Source organism: Eumetopias jubatus, unplaced genomic scaffold (genome assembly GCF_037043125.1).
Source record: "Eumetopias jubatus isolate StellerSeaLion01/CBP00866 unplaced genomic scaffold, mEumJub1_p1.0 scaffold_8, whole genome shotgun sequence".
NCBI classification, from domain to species: domain Eukaryota; kingdom Metazoa; phylum Chordata; class Mammalia; order Carnivora; family Otariidae; genus Eumetopias; species Eumetopias jubatus.
Genome location: NW_028274814.1, coordinates 21,346,964 through 21,370,862, shown reverse-complemented (window position 1 = coordinate 21,370,862; position 23,899 = coordinate 21,346,964). Strand labels below are relative to the sequence as shown.

Here is a 23,899-nt window from a genome sequence, read left to right as displayed (position 1 = left end):
TCCTGGGATGGAGTCACGCATCGCGTTCCTTGCTTGGTGGGGAGCCTGCTTCTCCCTCTGCCACTCCCCCTGCTTGTGTGCTCTCTCTCTCTGTGTCAAATAAATAAAATCTTTTTTTTTAAAAAAAGACATATAAAACAACAGAACATAATCAAGAGCCAGAAATAAGCCTGTGTATATGTGGTCAACTAATATTTGACAAGGGATCCAGAACACTCAATGGAGAAAAGACAGTCTCTTAAATGCTGCTGGGAAAATTGGATATCCATATGCAAAAGAATCAAAGTAGATCCCTATCTTACAGCACTCATAAAAATTAACTCAAAATAGATTGAAGAGTTAAATATAGGACCTGCAATCATAAATATCCTACAAGAAAAGAGAGAAAAAACTTCTTGACATTGGTCTTGGTGATGATTTTTTTTTTATATGACACCTAAAGCAAAGCACAAACAACAGAAGCAAAATAAAACAAACTTTGTTTGACTTCATCAAACAAAAAAGCTTCTGCCCAACAAAGGAAAAAAAATCAACAAAATGAAAAGGCAACCTACTGAACAGGATAAAATATTTGCAAACCACACATCCAATAGGGGTTAATATCCAAACTATATAAGGAACTCATACAACTAAATAGCAAAAAAGTAAAACAAAGAACATTAAAAAAATCCGATTTCAAAAAATAGGCAAAAGCAAAAACAAACAAAACCAATTTAAACTTGGGTGGAGGACCTAAAATGACATTTTTTCAAAGCAGACATCCAAATGCCCAAAAGACACATGGAAAGATGCTCAACATCACTCATCATCAAAGAAATACAAATCAAAACCACAATAAGATATCACTTTACATCTGTTGGAATGGTTATTCTCAAAAGACAAGAAATAACAAGTGTTGGTGAGGATGTGGAGAAAAGGGGACCCTTTGTATTCAATCTTTTCCCGGTATTCTGTCGGCTCTTTTTACAGCTGTTTATTTCTATTTAGAATTTTAAATTTGTAAGTTACAGCGTTCTTGCATTTCTATAATTTATTTGACTAAATTCATGTTTGAGTGTTATATTAAGTTTTCCTCTGCTTTGTAGTTTGTTTTGCTTTTTTTTACATTTTATTTTTTCCCCTAAATAAATTTTTTTATTTCCAAGTTTTTATTTAAATTCCAGTTAATACACAGTGTAGTATTAGTTTCAGGTGTAGAATTTAAATACTCAACACCTAGTTTTCATTACAAGTGCCCTCATTAATGCCCATCACCTATTTCACCCATCCCCCCACTGACCACCCCCTGGTAACCTGCAATTTGTTCTCTATAATTAAGAGCCTGTTTCTTGGTTTGCCTCTCTTTCCCCCCACGCCATGTACATTTGTTTTGTTTCTTAAATTCCACATATGAGTGAAATCATATGGTATTTGTCTTTTTCTGACTGACTTATTTCACTTAGCATAATACTCTAGTTCCATCCACGTTGTTGCAAATGGCAAGATTTCATTCTTTTTTTATGTCTGAGTAATATTCCATTATATATATATATATATACCACAACTTCTTTATCTATTCATCAGTTAATGGACATTTGGGTTCTTTCCATAATTTAGCTATTGTTGATAACGCTGCTATACATATCTCAGTGCTTCTATCCCTTCGAGTTAGTATTTTTATATCTCCTTGGGTAAATACCTTCAGCGTAACCACTGGGTTATAGGGTGGTTCTATTTTTAACTTTCTGAGGAAGCTCCATAGTGTTTTCCAGAGTGGCTGCACCAGTTTGTATTCCCACCAACAGTGCAAGAGGATTCGCCTTTCTCCGCATCCTCACCAACAACTGTTGTTTCCTGTCTTGTTAACTTTAGCCATTTTGACTTGTGTGAGGTGGTATCTCATTGCGGTTTTGATTTGTATCTCCATGCTGAGCAACGTTGAGCATCTTGTTATGTGTCTGTTAGCGATCTGTACGTTTCCTTTTGGAAAATGTCTATTCATGTCTTCTGCCCACTTTTTAACTGGATTATTTGTCTTAGGGATGTTGAATTTTATAAGTTCTTTATATATTTTGGACACTAACCCTTTTTTTATTATTTTTAAGTAGTCTCCATCAATGTGGGACCCGAACTCATGACCCTGAGATCAAGACCTGAGCTGAGATCGAGTTGGATGCTTAACCAACTGAGCCACACTGGCACCCTGGATACTATCCCTTTTTCATGATTTATTTTTTTGTAAGATTTTATTTATTTGACAGAGAGAGACACAGCTAGAGAGGGAACACAAGCATTGGGAGTGGGAGAGGGAGAAGCAGACTTCCCGCTGAGCAGGGAGCCCAATGCAGGGCTCGATCCCAGGACCCTGGGATCATGACCTGAGCTGAAGGCAGACACTTAACGACTGAGCCACCCAGGCGCCCCTATCCCTTTTTCAGATAAGTCATTGAAAATATCTTCTCCCATTCTGTAGGTTGCCTTTTAGTTTTGTGGATTGTTTCCTTCACTGTGCAGAGCCTTTTTATTTTGATGTAGTCCCAGTAGTTTATTTTTGCTTTTGGGAAATTTCCTTTGCCTCAGGAGACATATCTAGAAAAATATAGCTATGGCTGATGTCAAAGAGGTTACTGCCTGTGTCCGCCTTTGGAATTTGAATGGTTTCCTGTCTCACATTTAGGTCTTTCATCTATTTTGAATTTATTTCTGAGTATGGTGTAAGAAAGTGGTCCAGTTTTTCCCAACACCATTTGTTGCAGAGACTGTCTTTTTTTCTATTGGATATTCTTTCCTGTTTGTCAAAGATTAATTGACCATATAGTTGTGGGTTCATTTCTGGGTTTTCTATTCTTTTCTATTGATCTGTGTCTATTTTGTACCAATAGTATACTGTCCTGATCACTACAGCTTTGTAATATAACTTGAAGTCTGGAATTGTGACACCTCCAATTTTGCTTTTCTTTTTCAAGATTACTTTGGCTAGTTGAGGTCTTTTGTGGTTCTATACAAATTTTAGGATTATTTATTCTAGCTCTGTGAAAAATGCTGGTAGTATTTTGGTAAGGATTGCATTGAATGTGTAGATTGCTTTGGGTAGTATAGACATTTTAACAATATTTGTTCTTCCATTCCATGAGTATGGAATGTCTTTCCATTTCTTTGTGACATCTTCAATTTCTTTCATCAGTGTTCTATAGTTTTCAGAGTACAGATCTTTTACCTCCTTGGTTAGGTTTATTCCTAGGTATCTTGTGGGTTTTGGTGCAATTGTAAATGGGATCAATTCCTTGATTTCTCTTTCTGCTGCTTCTTTATTGGTGTATAGAAATGCAACAGATTTCTGTATGTTGATTTTGTATCCTGTGACTTTACTGGATTCATGTATCAGTTCTAGCAGTTTAGTGAAGTCTTTGGGTTTTCTATATAGAGTATCATGTCATCTGCAAATAGTGAACGTTTGATTTCTTCCTTGCTGATTTGGATGCCTTTTATTTCTTTTTGTTGTTTGACTGCTGAGACTAGGACTTCCAGTGCTCTGTTGAACAACAGTGATGAGAATGGACATCCCTGTCTTGTTCCTGACTTTAGGGGAAAGCTCTCAGTTTTTCCCCATTGAGAATGATATTTGCTGTGGGTTTTTTGTATATGGCCTTTATGATGTTGAGGTATGTTCCCTCTAACCCAGATAAAGTGTCCACTAAAAGAGAGAACTACAGGGCAGTATCTCTGATGAACATGAATGCAAAAATTCTAAATAAAATACTAGCAAATTGAATCCAACAGTACATTAAAAAAAATCATTCACCACAATCAAGTGGGACTTATTCCTGGACTGCAAGGGATTCAATATTCACAAATCGATTAACGTGATACTATACCACATTAATAAAAGAACCATATGATCCTTTCAATAGTTGCAGAAAAAGCAATCTGACAAAGTACAACATCCATTCATGCTTTGTGTTTTTTACAAAGCATTTTCATCAGCTCAAAAAGTTAGATTTAGGGGCGCCTGGGTGGCTCAATCATCAAGTGTCTGCCTTCAGCTCAAGTCATGATGCCAGGGTCCTGGGATCGAGCCCCACATGGAGCTCCCTCCTCAGCGGGAAGCCTGCTTCTCCCTCTCCCACTCCCCCTGCTTGTGTTCCCTCTCTTGCTGTCTCTCTCTCTGTCAAATAAATAAATAAAATCTTTTTTAAAAAACTTAAGATTTATACTTTTTGGTGTTCTTTTTAAGATTTTATTTACGTATTTGTCAGAGAGAGAGAGAGAGTGAGTGAGCACAAACGGGGGAGTGGCAGGCAGAGGGAGAGGGAGAAGCAGACCCCCCACTAAGCAGGGAGCCCGATGCGGGGCTTGATCCCAGGACCCTGGGATCATGACCTGAACCAAAGGCAGATGCTCAACTGACTGAGCCACCCAAGTGTCCTAATTTATACTCTCTGTATCCCATTTCTAATATTTCTGTTTATGATGAGGTGTGTTGGCTTTTCCTGACCAGCAGCAACAGACTCAAGAAACTGTACAAGAGGGACCATAACCATGTTATCGTCTGCCAGGTGGTATGATTAACTGAAATCTTTAAGGAGTGTATCGATCCAGGCCTCCTCTGGGCATTTTCTCTTTAGAAAATAGCTTTAATACTTGTAAAAAGCATTGAGGAACTCAAAGAGCTTTTGTTCACACGTGATTTATCTGTCAATATAGAAATTAAAATGAAGACATTTTAAAGATATTTAACCTCTGGTAACATGAATACACCCATTATGTGTCGACATACGTAGTATCTTTTTATGTAAAAGACTATATTTCCCCCCCAAAAAAGTAGTGAGAAGAGCGGCATTGTTTTACAGTTTTATAAATCTGTTTCATGTCTGTCTTCATAGGAGACAGCTAGATTCTCATTTCTGCTGTCTTCAAACTGTCACAGTGCCCCAGGTCACGTAGCCTCTGGAAAACTCAACTATGCACACATGGGCGAATGAGAGTTAAAAAGGCAAATGATATTTTAGTATTTTCCCGAAAATGGCTTTAACCACCTGAAAAGGTCTCAGGAATTCCCGGGGATTCCCCAGATCATACTTTGAGAACTGCTTTTCCTGCTGTCCCCATACTGCCCAGAGATCCATCCGGAACTGGGAGTGCCATTTTGGTGGCAGGATGACACTGGAATTACTAGTCAACTTTCTTCTCCCCACTTTTATAAAGAGATATGTCTCCCTGAAACTTGTAGAGGAAGAAATCCACTGCCAAGCCTTGATCTAAAGACTTTTCCCCTGCAGGTGCAGTTTTCAGTTTCTGAACTCGTGTGTCAGAGGAAGTATCAGGCCTACACTGTTCATGTTTCAAGTCAAAGGCCCAGCCTTAGATTCCTCAGATAAAGAATTGTTGGAAGAACAAACAGGCTGTCTCCTTGTGGATTTTGGAGGCTCTCCCAAGGATTTTGCTGACAACAAATTTTGCAAGAATGTATTCCCAAACCGATGGCAGATATACCCACTGTTAGTAATTACATGTGAGACAAGTGGTTTTTTTAAAAATATATATAATTATCTATAAAGAAAACTGTAGGTTGGCAGTTCTCAAGGCTGCTGATACAGGAAGACGACATTCTAAGAGTTTGATTTCATCTCCTTTGGGGCCACCTGCGATCTTTTTTATTGGCTTGCAGTGGAGCCTGGGCCCAGAAATTGTATCTATAAAATATTTTTTAAATAAAAATAGGCTCTATTCAAGCTTTTATAGATACAATTTCTGTGCCCAGGAGCCACTGTAAGCCAGTAAAATATACAAATAGTTCAATATGCATGTTTCATCACTTCACAATTACGTGTTGAATAAATTAATGCTGGATCATTCTCATCTTCCTTAGACAGGTCAGCAGAAGCAGGTCCCTGCTTATGAAGTGTGGAGGTGTTCCAGGAGACAGAAGTAGTTTGCCTTCTTGTGAATTTTGTTCCAGAGCTCATTCAGCTCCAAGGCCCAGGTCCATGCCTTTGTCTCTGGAGACGTGTATACAGACGCTTGATTCTTCCAAGAGGACTGAGTGTGAACATTCTGCAAAACCTTCCCCAATAATCCAAGCCTACAAATGGCCTTCCTGTTCTAACTTTCCAGGGCAGTGACTGAGGGGCCAGCATCTGGCCCATTGTTACCATTGTACTCTGTCATGCTTTTCTCCTATCTCGCCTGGGTTTCCTTCCTTCAGTGAAGTTTCTAGAAGGCAGATGCTTGACAGATGCTTCTTTTATTTTCTCCACAAAGCCTGGAGCTGGGTGTAGGATCACTGTGGCCAGTGCTGGGGACTAGAAGTTTAAGCAAGTAGCTACGGGAAGTGGCCCAGACTTGCCGCACCTTGAGAATAGGGACAATTCTGCCCATTCTCATGTCCCCGCATTCATTGCCCACCTCCGATCGGCGGGAAAGACCACCACCCGCCTTCTTGGGGGCTCCCTGGGTGGACCCATCTCTCTCCATTTCCGCCCACCGCCTCCTCCCAAGTGGGATCCTCCCAGGGGCAGGGGTTTGTGTGGCTCACTTAGCACAGAGTCAGAATCAAACAACCCCCAGTCTGACACCACCCCCTAGAAATGGAAAAGTAATCCAAATCACTGTGCACACTCAATGCAATAATGTATGCAGAGCTGGGCTTTAATACTCAAGCCCTGCACAAATGTCGACGGCGTCATCGGCAGACCCCACTTAGCAGGATGGAAACCCTCCGCCTAGGGCCTTTGGACTGTGAGACTCAAGCTGGGGCTCACCTGTCAGGGGAAGGGAGCAGAGTAACCCCAGGTGTTGTGGGGAGAATTAAACGAGGCCAAGCTTAGCTGACAGTTCGGCACAAAACCACAAGCAAGTTTTAAAAACAAAACACACACACACAGAATTCACTACCAAAGGCTCTTGTGAGTTTTGTTAAATTAACATTTCTCAAGGAGAGCCCCAGCTGTGGTGTAGTGAGCTGGGGTTCCACAACAGACACCAGAGAAATTGGAACGGAGAAGTTTACTACTTGAGGGTCCTGGAGGAGGTCCACAGCACGCCTGGGGTTGCCACGCGGGGGTCAAGGCCAGGTGCAGAGCGAGCCGCAGGACCGATAGCACAGGCCTCCGTTAGGGCGAGCAGGTGGAGGGAGTTGGCCGTCCCAGGCTAAGGCCTGATTGGTCAATTCAAACAACGAAAAAGTGGGGTTTGGGTGAGGTTCACGGGGGTCTCAGCTAAGGGGCGCACAAGGGGGAAGCCTCCGGAAGGCTGGTGGGGGCTCGTATGGAACTTACCCTCACCTGTGACATCCAGGGCACGAGCTCATGCTCACGGGGAGGCTGGTGTCTGTTCAAGGGCTGCAGGCTGCTGACCCCACAGTGTGGCTGCCGAGGCACTATTATAGAGGGGCTTAGCTAAATCCTCCCCAGCTCTCAAAAAGAAACCTCCCCAAAGCCAAAAACAAAAGATAATCCACTCTCTGGGATATTCCACCCATAGAGTACAAAAAACCTTCCTAACATTCTCACCCTCCCTCCAGTGAATCCAATCACCATAGCTATGCACCTGTCTGCAAATCACTAACACGCCCCAGACCCTGCTCCCCGGATTCTGCTTCTCCCTCCACTCCTTCTCCGTCCCCAGCAGGCTCTCAGCTTTTTCCAAAGCCGCAATCAGGCTGATAAAGCCCCTCCCTGGCCCCCTCCTCCCCACCACCTACCGGCGAGGCGTGAGCCTGGTGGCCAAATGGAAATGTGTCACGGCTGGGAAAGCCAGCCGCCTGCCCCACCCCCCGTCCCTGGCCGCCTGGACAAGTGTGCTGTTCCCACCTCTCCTGGGACCCTCATTACACACATCAGGCCGTGTGACAGTGTCCCCTGGCTCTCGGATGTTCTGTCTTTTTATTATTATTATTATTCTTTTTTTTTTCCCTTTGTGTTTCAGTTGGGATCATTTCTATTGAGCACCTTCAGGTTCACGGAATATGTTCTCAGCCTTGCCGGGTCTCCTGATGTTAAGGGGATTTCTCATTGTCAGTGCCCCTTGTGTCTAGAATTTTCATTTGACCCTTCAGCTCTCATCCGAGTCTGATGCTGTTTATTGCTTTGCTCTCGACAATGGAGTTATTTCCTGCTTTCCCGTGGGTCTGACAATTTTTTATTTTGAAAGCCAGGTATCACTCATAAAAAAACAGAGATGGAAGTAAATAATTTTACCCCTGGGTTTGCGCGCATCTCTTCTGCTGGGCCCTGGGCGGGGCTGAGCCCATCTAGACTGGACAGGGCGGTCACTGAGAGTGCTCCAGGGCCACACCAGCAACCAAGTCCCTGGTGTCACTGTGCGCCCAGCAGGGAGTCCAGGCTGCTAGAGCATTTTCTCAATTTTCCAGTCTTTCTAGTGCCTCACGGAACAGGCCCCACTGCCAGGCCGCTATTGCTGGTCACCGATGTCCGTGTTAGCCTCTGGGGTACCATGGGGAGTTCTTGGATGTCCCAGACAGGGGTGAGCTTTGATCCTGGGCACGCCCTTCGCGCCTGGGCCTTCTCATTTCTGGGGTTGGTCTCGGGCGGAAGTTCCCTGCCCCTTCCCAGAAGTAGTGTTGGTATCCTTGGGGATCCAAGCCCTCTCTCCACTCCTTCCTCGAGGGTAGAAGGTTAATGCTTTGCCCCTCTGCAGCCGTGTGTCTTTGCCTGCACCTAGGGAGAAAGGACTGGGTGCCTCTCCTCCAGCAAGTTGTGGCTTTTGCCTGTGGGAGGGAAGGGCCTGGGCCGGGGCGGGGTCAGCACCCATCTCAAGGTCACAGCCCATTTCCTGCTGCCGGCCTTCACAGACCACACGGGGCTCCTTCTGGCCCCCTGCCTTGCTCCCAGTCTTTCTCGTGAACTCCTCCTGGAGGCTGCAAGTTGCTGTGAGTCCATCTGACACACTGCCCCTCACTTGATCTCCAGCGCTTGAACATTTTAGCTGATTTCTTCTGGAATGTATAGCACACGGCCCTTCCTCCTGTGCTTTGCCTCCATGAGCCAGCATACACATTCCACTTCTCCCTTTAGGGGCCTGCCCCTCCTTGGCATTTGGTTTCTAGTTTGCCTTGCAAACTCAGCTAAGTTCAAGGAAAGTTAGGATTTTGTGGTTTGTCGGGCTTTTTTTCCCCTCATTGGTAGGGACGGAGTAGCATTCCTCCATCCCAGGCAGAAGCAGGAATCCCCTCTTAGACGCTCTGTCCCCCTCCACTCCAACCCCCACACTACCCGGAGGGATAAAAGTCAAGTCTGGTCATGACACTTCTCGCCTTCAATCCTTTTGGTGGCTTCCTGTCCCTCTTAGGACGGCCAAAATCCCTTAGGAGGCCTACACGTGACCCCTGCCTACCCCCTCCACTTGAATTTGTCCCAATTCCCTCTTCGCTCTCTGAACAGTAGCTGTTAGCCTGTGCTCGTTCTATTCCCCCTTCCCCTGCTGCCTCTCTCCCTTTGCCAGCCTTGTCCCTATTCATTTGGATCTCAGAGCCCACTCCATTTCCCCAGGGAGACCTTGCTTGCCCCCTGACCCCCGCCATCATGCTCACAGATCACCCTGACCCTGGCAGCACTTGGCGTCTCTAGTCGCCTCCCAGCCAAATGCCTAAGTTACAGAAGTAATGAGATTATTTATCCGCATGTCCCCAGTGTTGAACCCAACACCCAGCACCCAGTTCAGTGAATGCTAAATTCTGTTGCTGTGACCACTGAGAACCGGGCGGAACCAACCCAGGGCCCTGCTTGCGAGAACCTGCTTTTGCTCTGCCCCTGACAACCGTCTGCTGACCGTGGAGAGCTGGGAAATAGGTCGTTTCTGGGGAATGACAGTGCAAGGTACCGGCCTCACCCTGAGTTGCAATTGGGTACCCAGGCGCCATTGTGCTGCCACCTGCATTGTTCTAGAAGTCAGATGACCTCGGAAAATGACCTGGCCCACAGCGAGTCTCAGACAGGTACTGACAGGTGCAGGTACCACTAGTAAAAAAAAAAAAAAAAGGTCTGTATTGCTGGAAATAGCAAAAGGGAAAGCAGTGGGGATGCACCACATTTCCTTTAAGTGAAGTTATTAACCGGGAGAGGCTCCGAGATGTTGCATATGGAAAGTTACTCACCGGCTCTTTTCAGTTTACTGCTTTGATATGCCATCTGAGGCTGTTCCTTCTTGCGATTCAACATGTTTTGTTGGATCTAAAAATGTAGCAAAGGTGAAATTGTTTTGATGGTTTGGGGTATTTTGAGAGATTTGTTTGATGATTTTCAGCTAATATCGACTAGCCGTTACTGTAACAAGTGGAAATTTGGCCCAGGTTTTAGTGTAAATGGAGAGAGGTCAGTCGTGTGGGAAGTGAGAGAATGCACCTAAGACCGTTGTGTCCTGATGGGTCTTGGAGAAATTAAAAATACAGGACGTACAGAACATGAGACCTTAGAAGTAATTCTACCACCAGTGTCAGCTTTAGAAAAGCAGTATCTGGAAGTAAATCTTTTTGTTGGCGGTGGTAAGCATCATTTGTTCTTAAATGTAATTTTATTTTTAGCCTGGAAAGATGTAACTGGTGGAAGTTTTGATGTTCATGCACTCCCAGGAAATCACTTTTATCTTATGGAAATTTCTGATGAGACCTTCATCAAGAACTACATAACCATGTGTCTAGAACTATTGATACTTGCCTATTTTTAGAGATTTTTCCTTTCAGTTTGAGGAGGGTCCAAAGTGATTATATCATACTCTTTTTAATTTTTTAGTAGTTCATTAGGTTTTTTTTTTTTTTTAGAGGTTGGGAAATTATTCATTTGCTACTACCAGGCTGATGTGTGACACATAAATGTATTTCTTCACAGAGCGCTTATGGATCCAGAGAGAGAAGACGACAAAGGGGTAAAGAATACTTCCGGCAGGGTCCTTTATCTTCCTATCAGAATCTCATTTGAGTCTTATCTGTGGGAAGTTTGTCAACAAAACTTCTGCTTAGTAAATTACCCATTTTTTCCCTTATTTTAACCGTGGAAATGAGAGACAGGGAAAATGCTAGAAAACAAAGTGCTCCATCAGCACACGGTGGTTCAAAGCTTGATCCAATCTTTTGAAATTAGGTTCATCCCATTTAATGAGAAAATATAACCTACTGCTTTATTAAAATAAGATAGTCCTGAGCCATCATTGGTGCCTTGACTGAGTGGGCAAGTCCTCACAATGCCCGTAAGCCCGGGGCCCTCCTCACGGGCTTCTCCAACACTGAGTTCCCGCTGGCTCTGTGGGTGCTGTTCCCTGTCCCCTGACCCTGGCAGTGACTGACTAGGGCCAACGAGAGTCCTCCCATGGACAGCCAGTCTGGTGTCTGGCCCCAGGTGTGTGGAGCGGCCCAGCACAAATGCCATGCCCGACAGGATGCCTCAGCCTTGCTCTGTGACAGTTTGGGGTTGACATAAGGAGAAAGCAGAACAGTTGGGAAAAACAGGAGCTAAAAGGGGAAAAAGCAGAAGTTGGGAAAATTCGCTGAGCCCAAATAAGGCAGAACACTACAAATGGGATTCACAGTCGCGGGTTGATAGGAATGAAGGGGCACCGCCCCCTTGGAGCTGCAAGGCTCCTGCAATCTCTGGTGAGTCCCAAACTGTGTCTCTTGGAATCCTGGCGCTGATTTCCTATGTCCCGTGGGATCTTCACAATAAACTCCACTACTTGGTGTCACTGATGTATCTTCCTTAAGGCTTAAAGTACTTAACACAGCAATATATATTAAGGTTAAATTTTAAAGCATCTATTTGTTTATGATCACATAAGATAGGTTCATGTTTGTGTTAAGATTTTAAAATCCTATACATAGAATCTTAATAAATAAGATTGAGCAAAATGCATACAGGACACATTTTACAGAATTTATCATTCCTTTCTAACAAAGGGCAAATCATATGAAAAATTCATTGTGGGAGGAGTTAGAATTCATGCAATCAACTTGCGCTAAAAATAGGCTGAAGCAAATTATGATACATGTTTAGTACCTGCTGTGCTTTACCCTTTGGTGTGACACCATTTCCAGGGCTCCCTTATGAAAGCATTGGCACAAAAGTAATTTGACTTGTGATTATTCATTTGAAAAGTTTTTAGTTAATATGGTCCACAATGGGAATCACATGGTGTAGCCAATGCCAGACTTTTGGGGTGGGCCTTCTCACCTGCCTCTCCACCTGGTAGAGGTGAAGTCCACGTGGAAAGAGCTCTGAGAGCTTCCAAGCTCTCCATTGGAAGGAGCAGCCCTGTCATTGCTGACGTCTCCCTTTTCTGGCATTTGGCTGTTGACTTCGTCATGGCAGATTCCCGACAATCCTCAGGTAAGACTTAGTAGAGATGAGAACCATCTTTACGTTCTAAAATTTTCCAGAATAGGAATCAAGCTAGATTCGTTTTTCAAGAAACTTTTTATTTGGAGATAACTGTAGATTCACATAATACAGAACTACCCAGTTCCCCCAAATGGTAACATGTGCAAAACTCCAGTGTAATGTTACAAAGCTAGCCGTTCACAGTGATACAGCCAAGGGACAGAACATTCCATCCACACAGGATCCCTCCTGCTGCTCTTTCAAGCCACACCTACCTCCCTCTTCTGTGCTCTGTGGCAGTCACTGTTCTGTTCTCTATGTCTGTAACTTTCCCATTTCAAGAAAGTTACGTAAATGGAATCATACCCTGCGTAACGTTTTGGGACTGGCTTTTTTTCACTCAGAATAATTCCTTGGAAATTCATCTAGTCTATTCAGATTTTTTTTTTTTAAAGTCACATGAAATCAATCTATCCCTCCTTGGTCATAGTATACCAAACCCAAACCCTTATCCAGGGAATAGAAGTACACTGTTTTTTGAGATATTTATCCTATGCAATCTCAAACAGATTTTAGAAGTGCTAAAGCAAGACTATCTTCTTTCAGGGAACCTGTGTGCGGCAAGAAAGACTGAGGATTAAGCCACTATTATATTCCAGACTCTGCATTTTCACTCTGATAAAAATGAATGTAAGAGGCACAGTAGTTGTACATTTTATTATCACTAGATACTACATTTAATTTTTTTGTCTTAAATGTAAAAATTTAAAGAAAAATAATTGAAAGATGGCTTTTTTCTTTCTTTGAATAGTCATGGACTCGTAAGTTTATTTTTAAAAATTTTAATTTATTTGTTAGGCTTTATATAATGTGTGCTTTAAATTGAAGGTAGGATAATTAGAGTTACCTCAATTATCAATTCTCAATTATCTGAAGAATCATTCAATTCTTACAACCCTGTGAGATTGATTTTCCCCCTCTACTCTATAGTTGAGGCTTAGCAAGGTTAAGTAATTTGTCTCAGGTCACCTAGTAAAAAATTACAGAGTATGGACTGGAACCAGGTATGTTTATGATTTCCAAGGTCCCAAGCCAGTGAGAATCCCAAAGTTACATAGTGTAACAAAGGCAGAACCTTGTTATTGGTTCTTAATAAACTGTTTTGATCATATACCAATAATACTAACTCACTGTAGAAAAACAGATAAGCCAAAAAAAAAATTGTTAATGTTTTGTGACATACTACCAGAGCAATACTTTTTTTAAAAATCCCCTGGTTTTAGCAAGTAAAATTTCATTAAATAGTTTCAGCATACCTCTAATTAAGGATTACAATTCATGTTAACAGCAAACATACTCGTGACATGAAAAGAGTTAACAGTGCATTTCTTCCTTAGATGTTAAGAAATGATACCATTATGAAGGCTTCAAAAGAAAAACTTTCTCATAGATGAACTTTAAATTCCATATTTTTCTATCAGCTCTTTTGCTTTAGAAATATAGGCACTCATGGCATCTTCCTTCAATCGCCCTAGAAAGACAGAATCAGAGTATCTCACTGACTGATGTATTGGAAAATTAAGAAAGTTTATTTTACTTATTTAAGAATTAACAACCTTTTTGGAGGTTCCATGCTTCCCATTTAGCCTTGCCTTTTAAATCTAACATTCCTGGACACTCTGCCAAAAGAAGGATAGTTATATTTTCAAGTTTACTTTTTACTCAATGCTTTTATAAACATTGTTCAGATGAAATGTATTTTAAAAAATATATGATTTTAAAAATATTAACATATTAATAATATATATTACATTTTAATATATATACACATACACGCGCGTGCGCGCGCACACACACACACACACAATACCAATATTAATGTCTCCAACTACAGATTGTTTGTAGAGCCCATAGAGTTCTTTCAGTTCTTCATCATCTGGTCTTGTTTTCAGCTTCCTCACATCTTCTGCAATCCTATCAAAATCAGCCTAGAACAAAAGGAAGAAAAGGCAAATGGTGCATTCACTAACTTTCAACAGGCCCATCTAATTTGGGGGTATTTCCCACCAAACAGTGGGAACGCAAAAAGAAAGAGGAAGGTTTCAAACAGAACTATTACTGGACTGATTCTACCAGAGTTATCCTAATTTCTTTTAATTTATGGATACCTCTCCTGGTACTTACCTGATATTCAGACAAGATGTGGAGAACTACATAAAACTGTTATAAGTGAAAATTCCTTTTTTTTTTTTTTAGTAGGCTCCACACCCAGCATGGAGCCCAATGTAGGGCTTAAACCCACGACCCTGAGATCAAGACCTGGGCTGAGATCAAGAGACAGATGCTTAACTGACTGAGCCACCCAGGTGCCCCAATACTGAAATTTCTCAATACTGAAAATCTTAAAACTTTTAAAATTTTTAAAAATTTTAAAAACTGAAAAAGACATAAATGGAAGATATTCTATGCTCATTAATTGGAAGAAATATTATTGTTTAAATGTCCATTCTACCTAAAGCTATCTACAGATTCATTGCAATCAATTCTTATCAATGTTCTAATGGCATATTTTACATAAGTAGAGAAAACAACCTTAAGGTTTGTATAGAACCACAAAAGACCCTGAACAGCCAAAACAATCTTGAGAAAGAATAACAAAGCTGGAGTCATGCTGTGTCCCGATTTCCAACTATATCACAAAGTTATACTAATCAAAACGGTATGTTATTGGCCTAAAAACAAACAGATCAATGAAACAGAATAGAGAGCCCAGAAATAAAAGCATGCATATATGGTCGATTAATTAATGACAAAGGAGCCAAGAATGTAGAATGGGGAAAGGTGAGTCATTAAACAAATGGTGCTGGGACAACCTGACAGCTACAGACAAAAGATTGAAACTGGACCACAAGCTGACACTATGCACAAAAACCAGCTCAAAGGATTTAATGTAAGGTCAAGTAAGACCTTTTGTTTAGATCTTGAATGTAAGACCTAAGACCACAAAACTCCTCGATAGAAAACAGAGGGGATAAGCTCCTGGACACTGGTCTCAGCTCTGACTGTTTGGATCTGACACCAAGTGCAAAGGTAACACAAACAAAAATAAAGAAGTGAGACTCCATTGAACTAGAAAGCTTCTGCACAGTAAAGAAAACCATCAACAAAATGAAAAGGAAACCTATGGAATGGGAGAAAATATTTGTAAATCATATATCTTTAAAGTGGTTAATATCCAAAATATATAAAGAACTTATACCACTCAAGAGCAAAAAGAAAAAAAAAATCAATTAAAAAATGGACAATGGAACTAAATAGACATTCCCAAAGACATACAAATGGAGGCGGTTTGATGCTGCCTGGGCCATGGTGCAGCTCCAGCCTCGTACCTCCCACACCCCTGCATCAGTGATGGTGGAGGAGGGCCAGCATGCCTGGGGGAGGGGAGAAGGAGGAGCTTGGGGAGGGGTAGGCAGAGCACCACCGGGAGGGGGAAGAGTGTCACCTGGGGGGAGGAGGAGGGGGAATGTCTTGCCTAGGTGGGGTTGAGGGGGTGGGGAGGAGAAGGCAGAGCACTGCCTATTGGTCCGGCAGCCCAGCAACGCCTGTCAGGGAGGAGCTGACTGGCCAGCACCCAGGACCAAGCACAAAGGGGAGCAGCTGGTTGGGGATAAAGCACTCTTGAAGAAGACGAGCTGTCCGTCCAACAAGGAAAACTCCTTCCAGATTACATTCCGGAGAAGTTAACTGCAGTTGGACAGACTAATGTAATGACATCATCAAAAAAGTTGAAAGAAGAAGAAAGCAGAAGAAAAATGAAGAATGTGAAAAAGGAAGTGATTCCAAGAAAGCTGAAATAGGTACAAAAAGTAGAGTCTATGGACCAGAATAAAAGCCACTTGACTCTCAGGCTAGAAGACCAAGATCTGAGAGATTCAAGGCACTAAGCACTGAAAGCCTTTAGAGAGAATTCTTTATATGGTTCCAGAATCAATAGAACTACTGTAAATAAGTTCCTATGTCTTGAAAATAAGAGGTTACCAGGGAAAAGGGCAGCCACCCAGTTTCTGAATAATGCTTGGGGAGCTCAGAAAAAAAATGCCAAGAGGTTTAAAAGACAGTGGCTGGTCAGAAACATGAAAACTTCTAAGAAGTAAATCAAAGCTAAATGAAAAATGAGAACTTGTATGTATAGAGTTTATTCAGTTTAAAGAATTAGTTTTTTCTGAAAAAATCCAATAAATCATTTATAAATTAAAATAAATAAAGAGGGCGCCTGGGTGGCTCAGTTGGTTAAGCGACTGCCTTCGGCTCAGGTCATGATCCTGGAGTCCCGGGATTGAGTCCCGCATCGGGCTCCCTGCTCAGCAGGGAGTCTGCTTCTCCCTCTGACCCTCCCTGCTCTCATGTGCGCTCTCTCTCAAATAAATAAATAAAATCTTTAAAAATAAATAAATAAATAAAGACATACAAATGCCATGTGATTCAGCAATCCCACCTGTGGGTATATATCCAAAGGAAGCAAAGTCCCTACCTCACAGTGATGCTGGCACCCCCATATTCACTGCATCATTCTTTACAACAGTTAAGACATGGAAATTACAACCTAAGTGCCCGATGATGGATGGATAAAGAAAATATGGTATATATAGACATGCACACACATAATGGAATATTGTTCAGCCATAAAAAGGAAGGAGATCCTGCCATTTGCAGCAACATGGATGGGACTTGAGAGCATTATGTGAGGTGAAGTAAGTCACACAGAGACAAATACTGTAGGACCTCACTTACATGTGGAATCTAAAATAACTAAACTTAGAAAGGACAGACTGGCAGTTGCCAGAGGGGGGTGAAGGGTGGGGGAAATGGGTGAATGTGGTCAAAAGGTGGGGGGAAAATTTATCAAGAGAAATTTTAATACATATTTCTTTTTTTTTTAAGATTTATTGATTTATTTGAGGGGGGGCAGAGGGGAAGAGAGAGAGGGAGAGAATCCCAAGCAGACTCCCGGCTGAGCGTGGAGCCCGACGAGGGGCTGGAACCCACAAGCTGGAGATCACAACCTGAGCAGAAACCAACAGGCAGATGCTCAACTGACTGAGCCATCCAGGTGCCCCTACACATACAATTTATACAGCATATAAATTCCACAATTTGGAATATTCCACACAAAGGAATGTCTATGTGCTCCCAGTACTATTTTTTAAGATTTTATTTTTTATTTATTTGAGTTATCTCTACCCCCAATGTGGGGTTCAGTCGCAGAATCCTGAGATCAAGAGTTGTATGCTCCACTAAGCCAGCCCCTGTGTGCTCCTAGCTTTATCCCTTCTCTTTTAACCTCTTTGTTTACCTAAAAAGGGCTTTGGTGACTACTTCCTTAATATAATTTTTCTATTCTTTTTTTTAAAAAATACACTGTATTTTACCTTGTGTTATTTAAATCAGGGATAAGCAGGAAATGTCACCAGCCTGGGTATCAAACAAGAGAAGCTCAGGGAGGCATTCTACCCCCACCCTCCATTTTCTTTCTCCAGTGCATAGCTCCCTTTGATCCAAAGATCCAAAGTGTTAGTAGAGAAAGTGGATAGCCCTGCTGTCATGTCAGAACCCCAGAGACTGGATTCTCCAACCTAAATAACCTTGAAAAAGGCCCAGGGGTCTAAGAAGCATGGGTGCATGTGACAAGGGTCACAGACCATGCCTCACCTTTCTGAGTGTCTTTCTAGGAAGTTGTCAACTGCTTCAAACAACGTCAGGGTTAAGAACACAGATTCTAGGGGCACCTGGGTGGCTCAGTCAGTTGAGCATCTGCCTTTGGCTCAGGTCATGATCCCAGGGTCCTGGGATCGAGCCCCGCATCGGGCTCCCTGCTCTGTGGGAAGCCTGCTTCTCCCTCTCCCACTCCCCCTGCTTGTGTTCCCTCTCTCGCTCTCTCTCTGTCAAATAAATAAATAAAATCTTTAAAAAAAAAGAAAAAAGAACACAGGTTCTAGGGGCGCCTGGGTGGCTCAGTCAGTTGAGCATCCCATTCTTGATTTTGCCTCAGGTCATGATCTCAGGGGCGTGAGATGGAGCCCCACATCAGACTCAGGGTGGAGTCTGCTTGAGATTCTCTCTCTCTCTCTCTGCTCGTGCGTGTGCACGCTCTCTCTCTAAATTAAAAAAAAGAGAAAAAAAGAAAAAAACAACACAGGCTCTAGAGCCAGACTGCCTTGGGGCGCCTGGGTGGCTCAGTTGGTTGAGCGACTGCCTTCGGCTCGGGTCATGATCCTGGAGTCCCGGGATCGAGTCCCGCATCGGGCTCCCTGCTCAGTGGGGAGTCTGCTTCTCCCTCTGACCCTCCCTCCTCTCATGTGCTCGCTCTCTCTCTCAAATAAATAAATAAAATCTTTAAAAAAAAATAAAATAGAGCCAGACTGCCTTGATTATAATCTCAGCTTCATCACTTAAGAGCTGTGTATCCTTGGGCAAGTTATTTAACTTGTGTCTGTTTTCTCGGCCAGAATATAGGACAATAATACCACCTATCCGCCAGGTTGTAAAGAAGATTTAAATAGGTTAACACACGTCAAATATTTCAAATAGTGCCTGGGACATGTTTAATAAAGGTTACCATTACTATTTTAGGTCTTTTTGGAAAAAAAAAAAACCAATTCTAGAAAAAACTGGAAGAAAGTACTCATGACACAAAAAACACTTTAACAAATACAAAATTGTTTTTATGCACAGTTTTGTAAGTTACATAGAAAAAATAAAGACTAGCAAGAATTATACTAAAATATGAAAACAATAGTTGCCTCTGATTATTGGTAACTTCTCTGGGTTTTTCACGCTTTCTATACTCTCCAACTGTTCTATAGTGTGCCTGTGATAAGGATAAAATGAAAATGCTCTATACGTGCCCAGGGCTTCCTAAGGGCAGGGCTCTTCAGAGAAGTGTAGGGATCGTCCCCTTCAGATTTACCAGCGTCTCAGGTCATCCACTTGCTGTGAGGTCTTGCACCCTTCTCCGGTGACAGCAACTCAATTCCTCTTGGCAAGCCATGCCTCGAGGAGAACTCTAAGGCTTCTCAATAACCATACTAGGTCCCTGCCTTCCAGAAGGAATTTCTGGGATATTGTTCTTCATATACGGGGTGGGGGTGGAGAGTGGGGGCATGGAACCCTGTGACAACCTAATGAAAGTCTTGGACCCTCTCCACAAGAGGTCAGGCCCTGACAGGGTTTCACACACAACTTCAGGGATCCCTGTTCTTTCTCCCTTCCAGGGTACAGAAGCCTGTTCCAGAGCAGGGGCTAAGATCATTCTTTCCATCCAGCATGCCCTTTTGTAGTGCCACAACTTGATACATTCCTGCTCCATGCTGTGCTTCCAGTGTACCCTCCTCTATGGGGCCTTTCCCAGTTCAACCACGATGAGCTCTAGGGGAAAGAACACTGGCCTCACATCAGGATCTTGGGTTTGAATTCTAGCTTTGAGATACAATACCATGGGATTTTATGCAAGCAACAAAACTCCTTTGAGATTCAGACTCAGGCAAAAAAATGATACTATCAACTTCAGTGAGAAGGTGTTAAGATTAAATCCCACTAAGAACAGATATATTCTTGATTTCGTTCTGTTGACTCTGCCCACCCAGAGCTCATCACTTGACTCACACTACTTAACAGATGTATTGAACACCTGTGGTGCACCAGGCCTTTGCTAGGCAGACAGGGATGAACAGGGCAGCCAGCGCTCAAGGAGCTCAGGCTCTGGGGGGAGATGAGCAGGTCAACAATGATCATGTGATACTGGCTGTGGGCCCTCTGGGGATGCAGAGGCAGGAGTGTCAGCAGGTGGGGAAGAAGCTTTCCCAGCAGAGATGGCACTTAGCTAAGCCCGAGGGGACAGCACCTGTTGGATGGACAGGAGCATGGAAGGGTGTTCCAGGTGGCATGGACAGCATGTATGAGGGCTCAACAGGAAAGCTGAGTGGGACTGGATTTTTTTCCCCCATATATGCATAACAGAGGACAGGCGTAAGTATTCATGCCTTACAGAGAGCACTGGTAGGCAGTACCAGCCCCTCTGAGTCCTTGGTGAATAAATCAATGAGTGAGTGGATATTAGGTGGGTCTGAAAACTATCAGAGTTGAGAAACAGCTTGAAATGTACAGTTGTTTACACTTAATTCCAAAGCATTCTGGGTCAAAGGGGGAGTTCAGTAATGTCCCTGTGCCACTGTGGAGCTGGGCTCATTGCTTTTGGTGAGGAATTTCAGCCTTTGCTGAGCTCATTCTTCTAGTGCTGGGGCCTCGGTGTCCCGCTTGAATGCATGTGTACATCATTTCCCTCAGAAGGCCTCTCCCCAGACTCTCTCCTGTTCATGTTTTCATAAGGCCCTCTGACCACACCTGGTGTAGTAGTGACCCCAGTGTCCCCACCAGCACTCACAGGGGGTGCATCCTTTCCCGGAGCTGGAACCCTCTACCCTCTTACCACCTAGGAGTATTGACCACCCTGGCCTCTGGGTAAGTTTCCTTTCCAATTTCATCACAGCTGAAAATAGCCTCTGAAGGTGACTCTCACCTAATCTAGTTCTACTTTCTGCAGCCAAAGAACATGGTCATCCCACAATACGAGGTTGACAAAACCTTTTTTTTTTTTAAGATTTATTTATTTATTTTAGAGAGAGAGTGTGTGAGTGGGGTGAGGGGTTGAAGGAGAGAGGGAGAGAGAATCTCAAGCCGACTCTGCGGTGAGTGCAGAGCCCAATGTGAGGCTTGATCTCACAATTCTGAGATCATGACCGGAGCTGAAACCAAGAGTCGGATGCTCAACCAACTGAGCCAACCCAGGCACCCTGACAACCTTTTTGAGCAATCATTTCCCATTGAGGAGCTGAATTAGGAAGATCATAAATTCTCACACTGCATGGTTCTTAAGTCATACAAACATGCATGGAGGGAAAGGGGTTAATGATTTGCCCATTGTAAAATCGTGAACCCCCAAGACTCAAAAAGATGTAGCTTCTTGAAGAAGCAGTCCGCCTTTGAGCATCATCTTCTAAAAAAGAAATACATCCAGTTTACCTGGCTCTCAGCTTTGCTAAAAGTTTTGCTACTGAAGTAAACCTACTGTAAGTTTAAAATAAAGTTTGGAGATTATAGCTGAATTAGAAATCCCATTTGTTTGCCAAACAAAACAAAATACTAAGCTAAAAAGGAATACAGTTTTGATATTGAAAGGTTTGATTATTTTGAGGAAAGCTCAATATGAATTATTTGTCCTACATAAGTGAAAAATATCTAAGTGTTCAAGGACACACTTTCCTTATTGGGTACTTACCACACGCCAGGCACTGTTTTACTTGCTCTATACATGTAGCTCATTTAATCTTGACAGTCTCTCTCCTCCATTTTTGGATGAGGAAATCGGCACAGAGAGGTTAAGCAACTACATCACAGACTAAGAAGGGGTGAGGTTTGGATTTGAACCTGGCCGACTCTGGAGTATGTGCCTTTAGTCACCATAACATACTGCTTAAAGAATCCTTAAGGGGGGGCATCTGGGGGGCTCAGTGGGTTAAGACGCCCAACTCGTGATTTTGGCTCAGGTAGTGATCTCAGGGTCCTGGGATCGAGCCCCCACGTGGGGCTCTGCGCTGGGCGTAGAGCCTGCTTGAGGATTCCCTCTCTGCCCCGCCCTCCCTCCCTCCAAAATTAAAATAAATCTAAAAACAAAAAAAAGGAATCCTTAAAGAAGTGAGCCATGCTCATTCTGTGAAATTGTATGCAGGTATTTTTTCAAATTTTATTTTAGAAGAATATTTAATGATGAAAAATGCTCCTAATATAGTGATAGGTACAGGAACAAAACTGTATATACTTAAGAGTCTAATCGAATCAGTGTGTGTATATACACACATGCACGTGCATGTACATATGCATGCACGTGCATGTGCAAGCACACACAGGCACAAATATACACACACATTTTTCACACATACAAGAATGTAATCCCTCATGTTAGCAGTGGTTATCACCTGGGTGAAGGAATTCCTAATGGTTTTTACTTACTTTATATTTGTTCTCTTTCCCCAAAGTTCCCACCCTGAACATAAATTTTTTCGCATACCAGCAAAACTATTTTGTAGTTTTACAGATCTCTGCTGTTCAGAAAAACACTTGCCTTACCAAGGAGCGAGGGGGCGCGGGTGGCACCCCAGCCGCCGTCGCCTCCCTCTCCCGGATGGAAAGAGCGGGCGGAGCAGGGCCGCCCGGTGTCCGCCCTCCCCGGGGCCAGCGCTTACTTCGCGAGTAACCAATCCCCGGGGCTCACAAGTGTTGCCATAGGGAGCCCCGGCTCGCCGTCAACAGATGGCACCGGTGCGGTCCCCACTGCAATAAGCGGGCGCTCGCGATGGGGGTGGGCGTGTCCGCGGGGTCACTCCGGACAATTCCGGGTGGGGGGGAAGCCAGGGAGCGAGGACTGCGGGACTCGAGTTCCGAGTCGCCCGCCACCCGGGGGCGTCACGCCTGCCCCACGCCTCACCTCACCAAGCCCTCTTGGGCTGCCTCCGCACCCTTCGACTCACCTGCAAAGAAGACATGGTGACAAGCACTCAGCTACCGCCGCACTCCTGAGGCGCAGGTCCCTGGAGCCCGTGCGGCGGGCCGCCTTAAATGGAGGCGCGCCTCCGCCCGCCGGCTCCCATTGGCTGTGCTATGGACCCAGCCGGTTCCCATTGGCGCCCAGTACTAGGGGGCGGGGCTGAACAGTGAGTGGCATCTGCCCTGACCTCGGCGCCCGCCCGCGTCCCAAGCGGCGCGCCAGGGTTCTGAGCAGCCAGCGCGACTGCAACTGGAAAGGCGAGGAGCAGGGAATTTAAATGAGTTTCTCTCCGCTCTTGGCTCGCTCCCCAATTCTTTCTCAAGAGGTTGTTTGCCGGAAATCCAGAGAAATCCCCACGGACCTCAGTGGGGATTCCTTTTGGTATATGTCTCCCTCTGTCCTCTCGTAATTCCTAGAAACCTGGATGGCAGTTTTTTGAGATCTCTCAAGCCTCCTCTCATATCTCTAGGAACAATTCATCAGGAATGAAAAAGGCGTCTTTAAAAAGCAAAAACACATTCTGAACACGGGCTGCAACCACCCTAACTAGCTCTCGGTTATTGTAAAGGCACAGAAGCACGCATCTATTCAGTTTGACCCCATTCTCCAGGGCAACAAATCCAATGTCGCTGCAAGTCTGCAGACACACAGAATGGGGTTGTGATTCACATTTGATTAAGTTTTCAAAGAACTGGAACAGCATTTCCTGGTCATAGGAGGAGTTCATTTCCGACTCTTTTAAGAAGAAACCTTCTGGAGCGAAGTGACTGGAAGAACTGACAAATTCAGGGTTCAGAGAGTTATCGATCTGAAACGTCTAACATAACAATGCAAGTGGTGGAGACGAAAGGCCCCAAAACATTTTAGCTTGTTTTTGCATAAAACTACATTTAAAAAATATTGCTTGGGGCGCCTGGGTCCCTCAGTGGGCTAAGGTCGGCTCAGGTCATGATCCCAGGGTCCTGGGATGGAGCCCCACGTAGGGGAGGGG

The 23,899-nt window shown here is 43.6% G+C and overlaps 1 protein-coding gene and 1 pseudogene across 2 annotated transcripts; one reads left to right on the top strand and one right to left on the bottom strand.

Annotated features, from left to right (window-relative positions):
• Window positions 1-13,762: 13,762 nt before the first annotated feature.
• On the bottom strand, window positions 13,763-22,942 carry ACBD7 (acyl-CoA binding domain containing 7). Of its 2 annotated transcripts, none has more exons than XM_028114186.1 (4): window positions 22,892-22,942; window positions 14,176-14,293; window positions 13,922-13,984; window positions 13,763-13,836 (listed from the first exon to the last, which is right to left on the bottom strand). In XM_028114186.1, exons 1-4 carry the CDS (start codon window positions 22,904-22,906, stop codon window positions 13,763-13,765), a joined length of 270 nt encoding a protein of 89 aa, XP_027969987.1. In that variant the 5' UTR covers window positions 22,907-22,942. The 2 variants fall into 2 exon arrangements, with proteins under 2 accessions (XP_027969987.1, XP_087881658.1); XM_088025532.1 differs by lacking the exon at window positions 22,892-22,942 and adding an exon at window positions 16,699-16,713.
• Window positions 15,672-16,462, top strand: LOC148163667 (U3 small nucleolar RNA-associated protein NOL7-like; annotated as a pseudogene).
• Window positions 22,943-23,899: the final 957 nt, after the last annotated feature.

What these genes read in the sequence shown, in the direction of transcription:
- ACBD7 (XM_028114186.1), bottom strand. An exon ending in AGTTGGAGACATTAATATTG is followed by an intron (nt 13,985 to 14,175) that starts GTATTGTGTGTG and finishes TTCTTTTGGCAG; the next exon opens with AGTGTCCAGGAATGTTAGAT. An exon ending in AGCATGGAACCTCCAAAAAG is followed by an intron (nt 13,837 to 13,921) that starts GTTGTTAATTCT and finishes CTGTCTTTCTAG; the next exon opens with GGCGATTGAAGGAAGATGCC.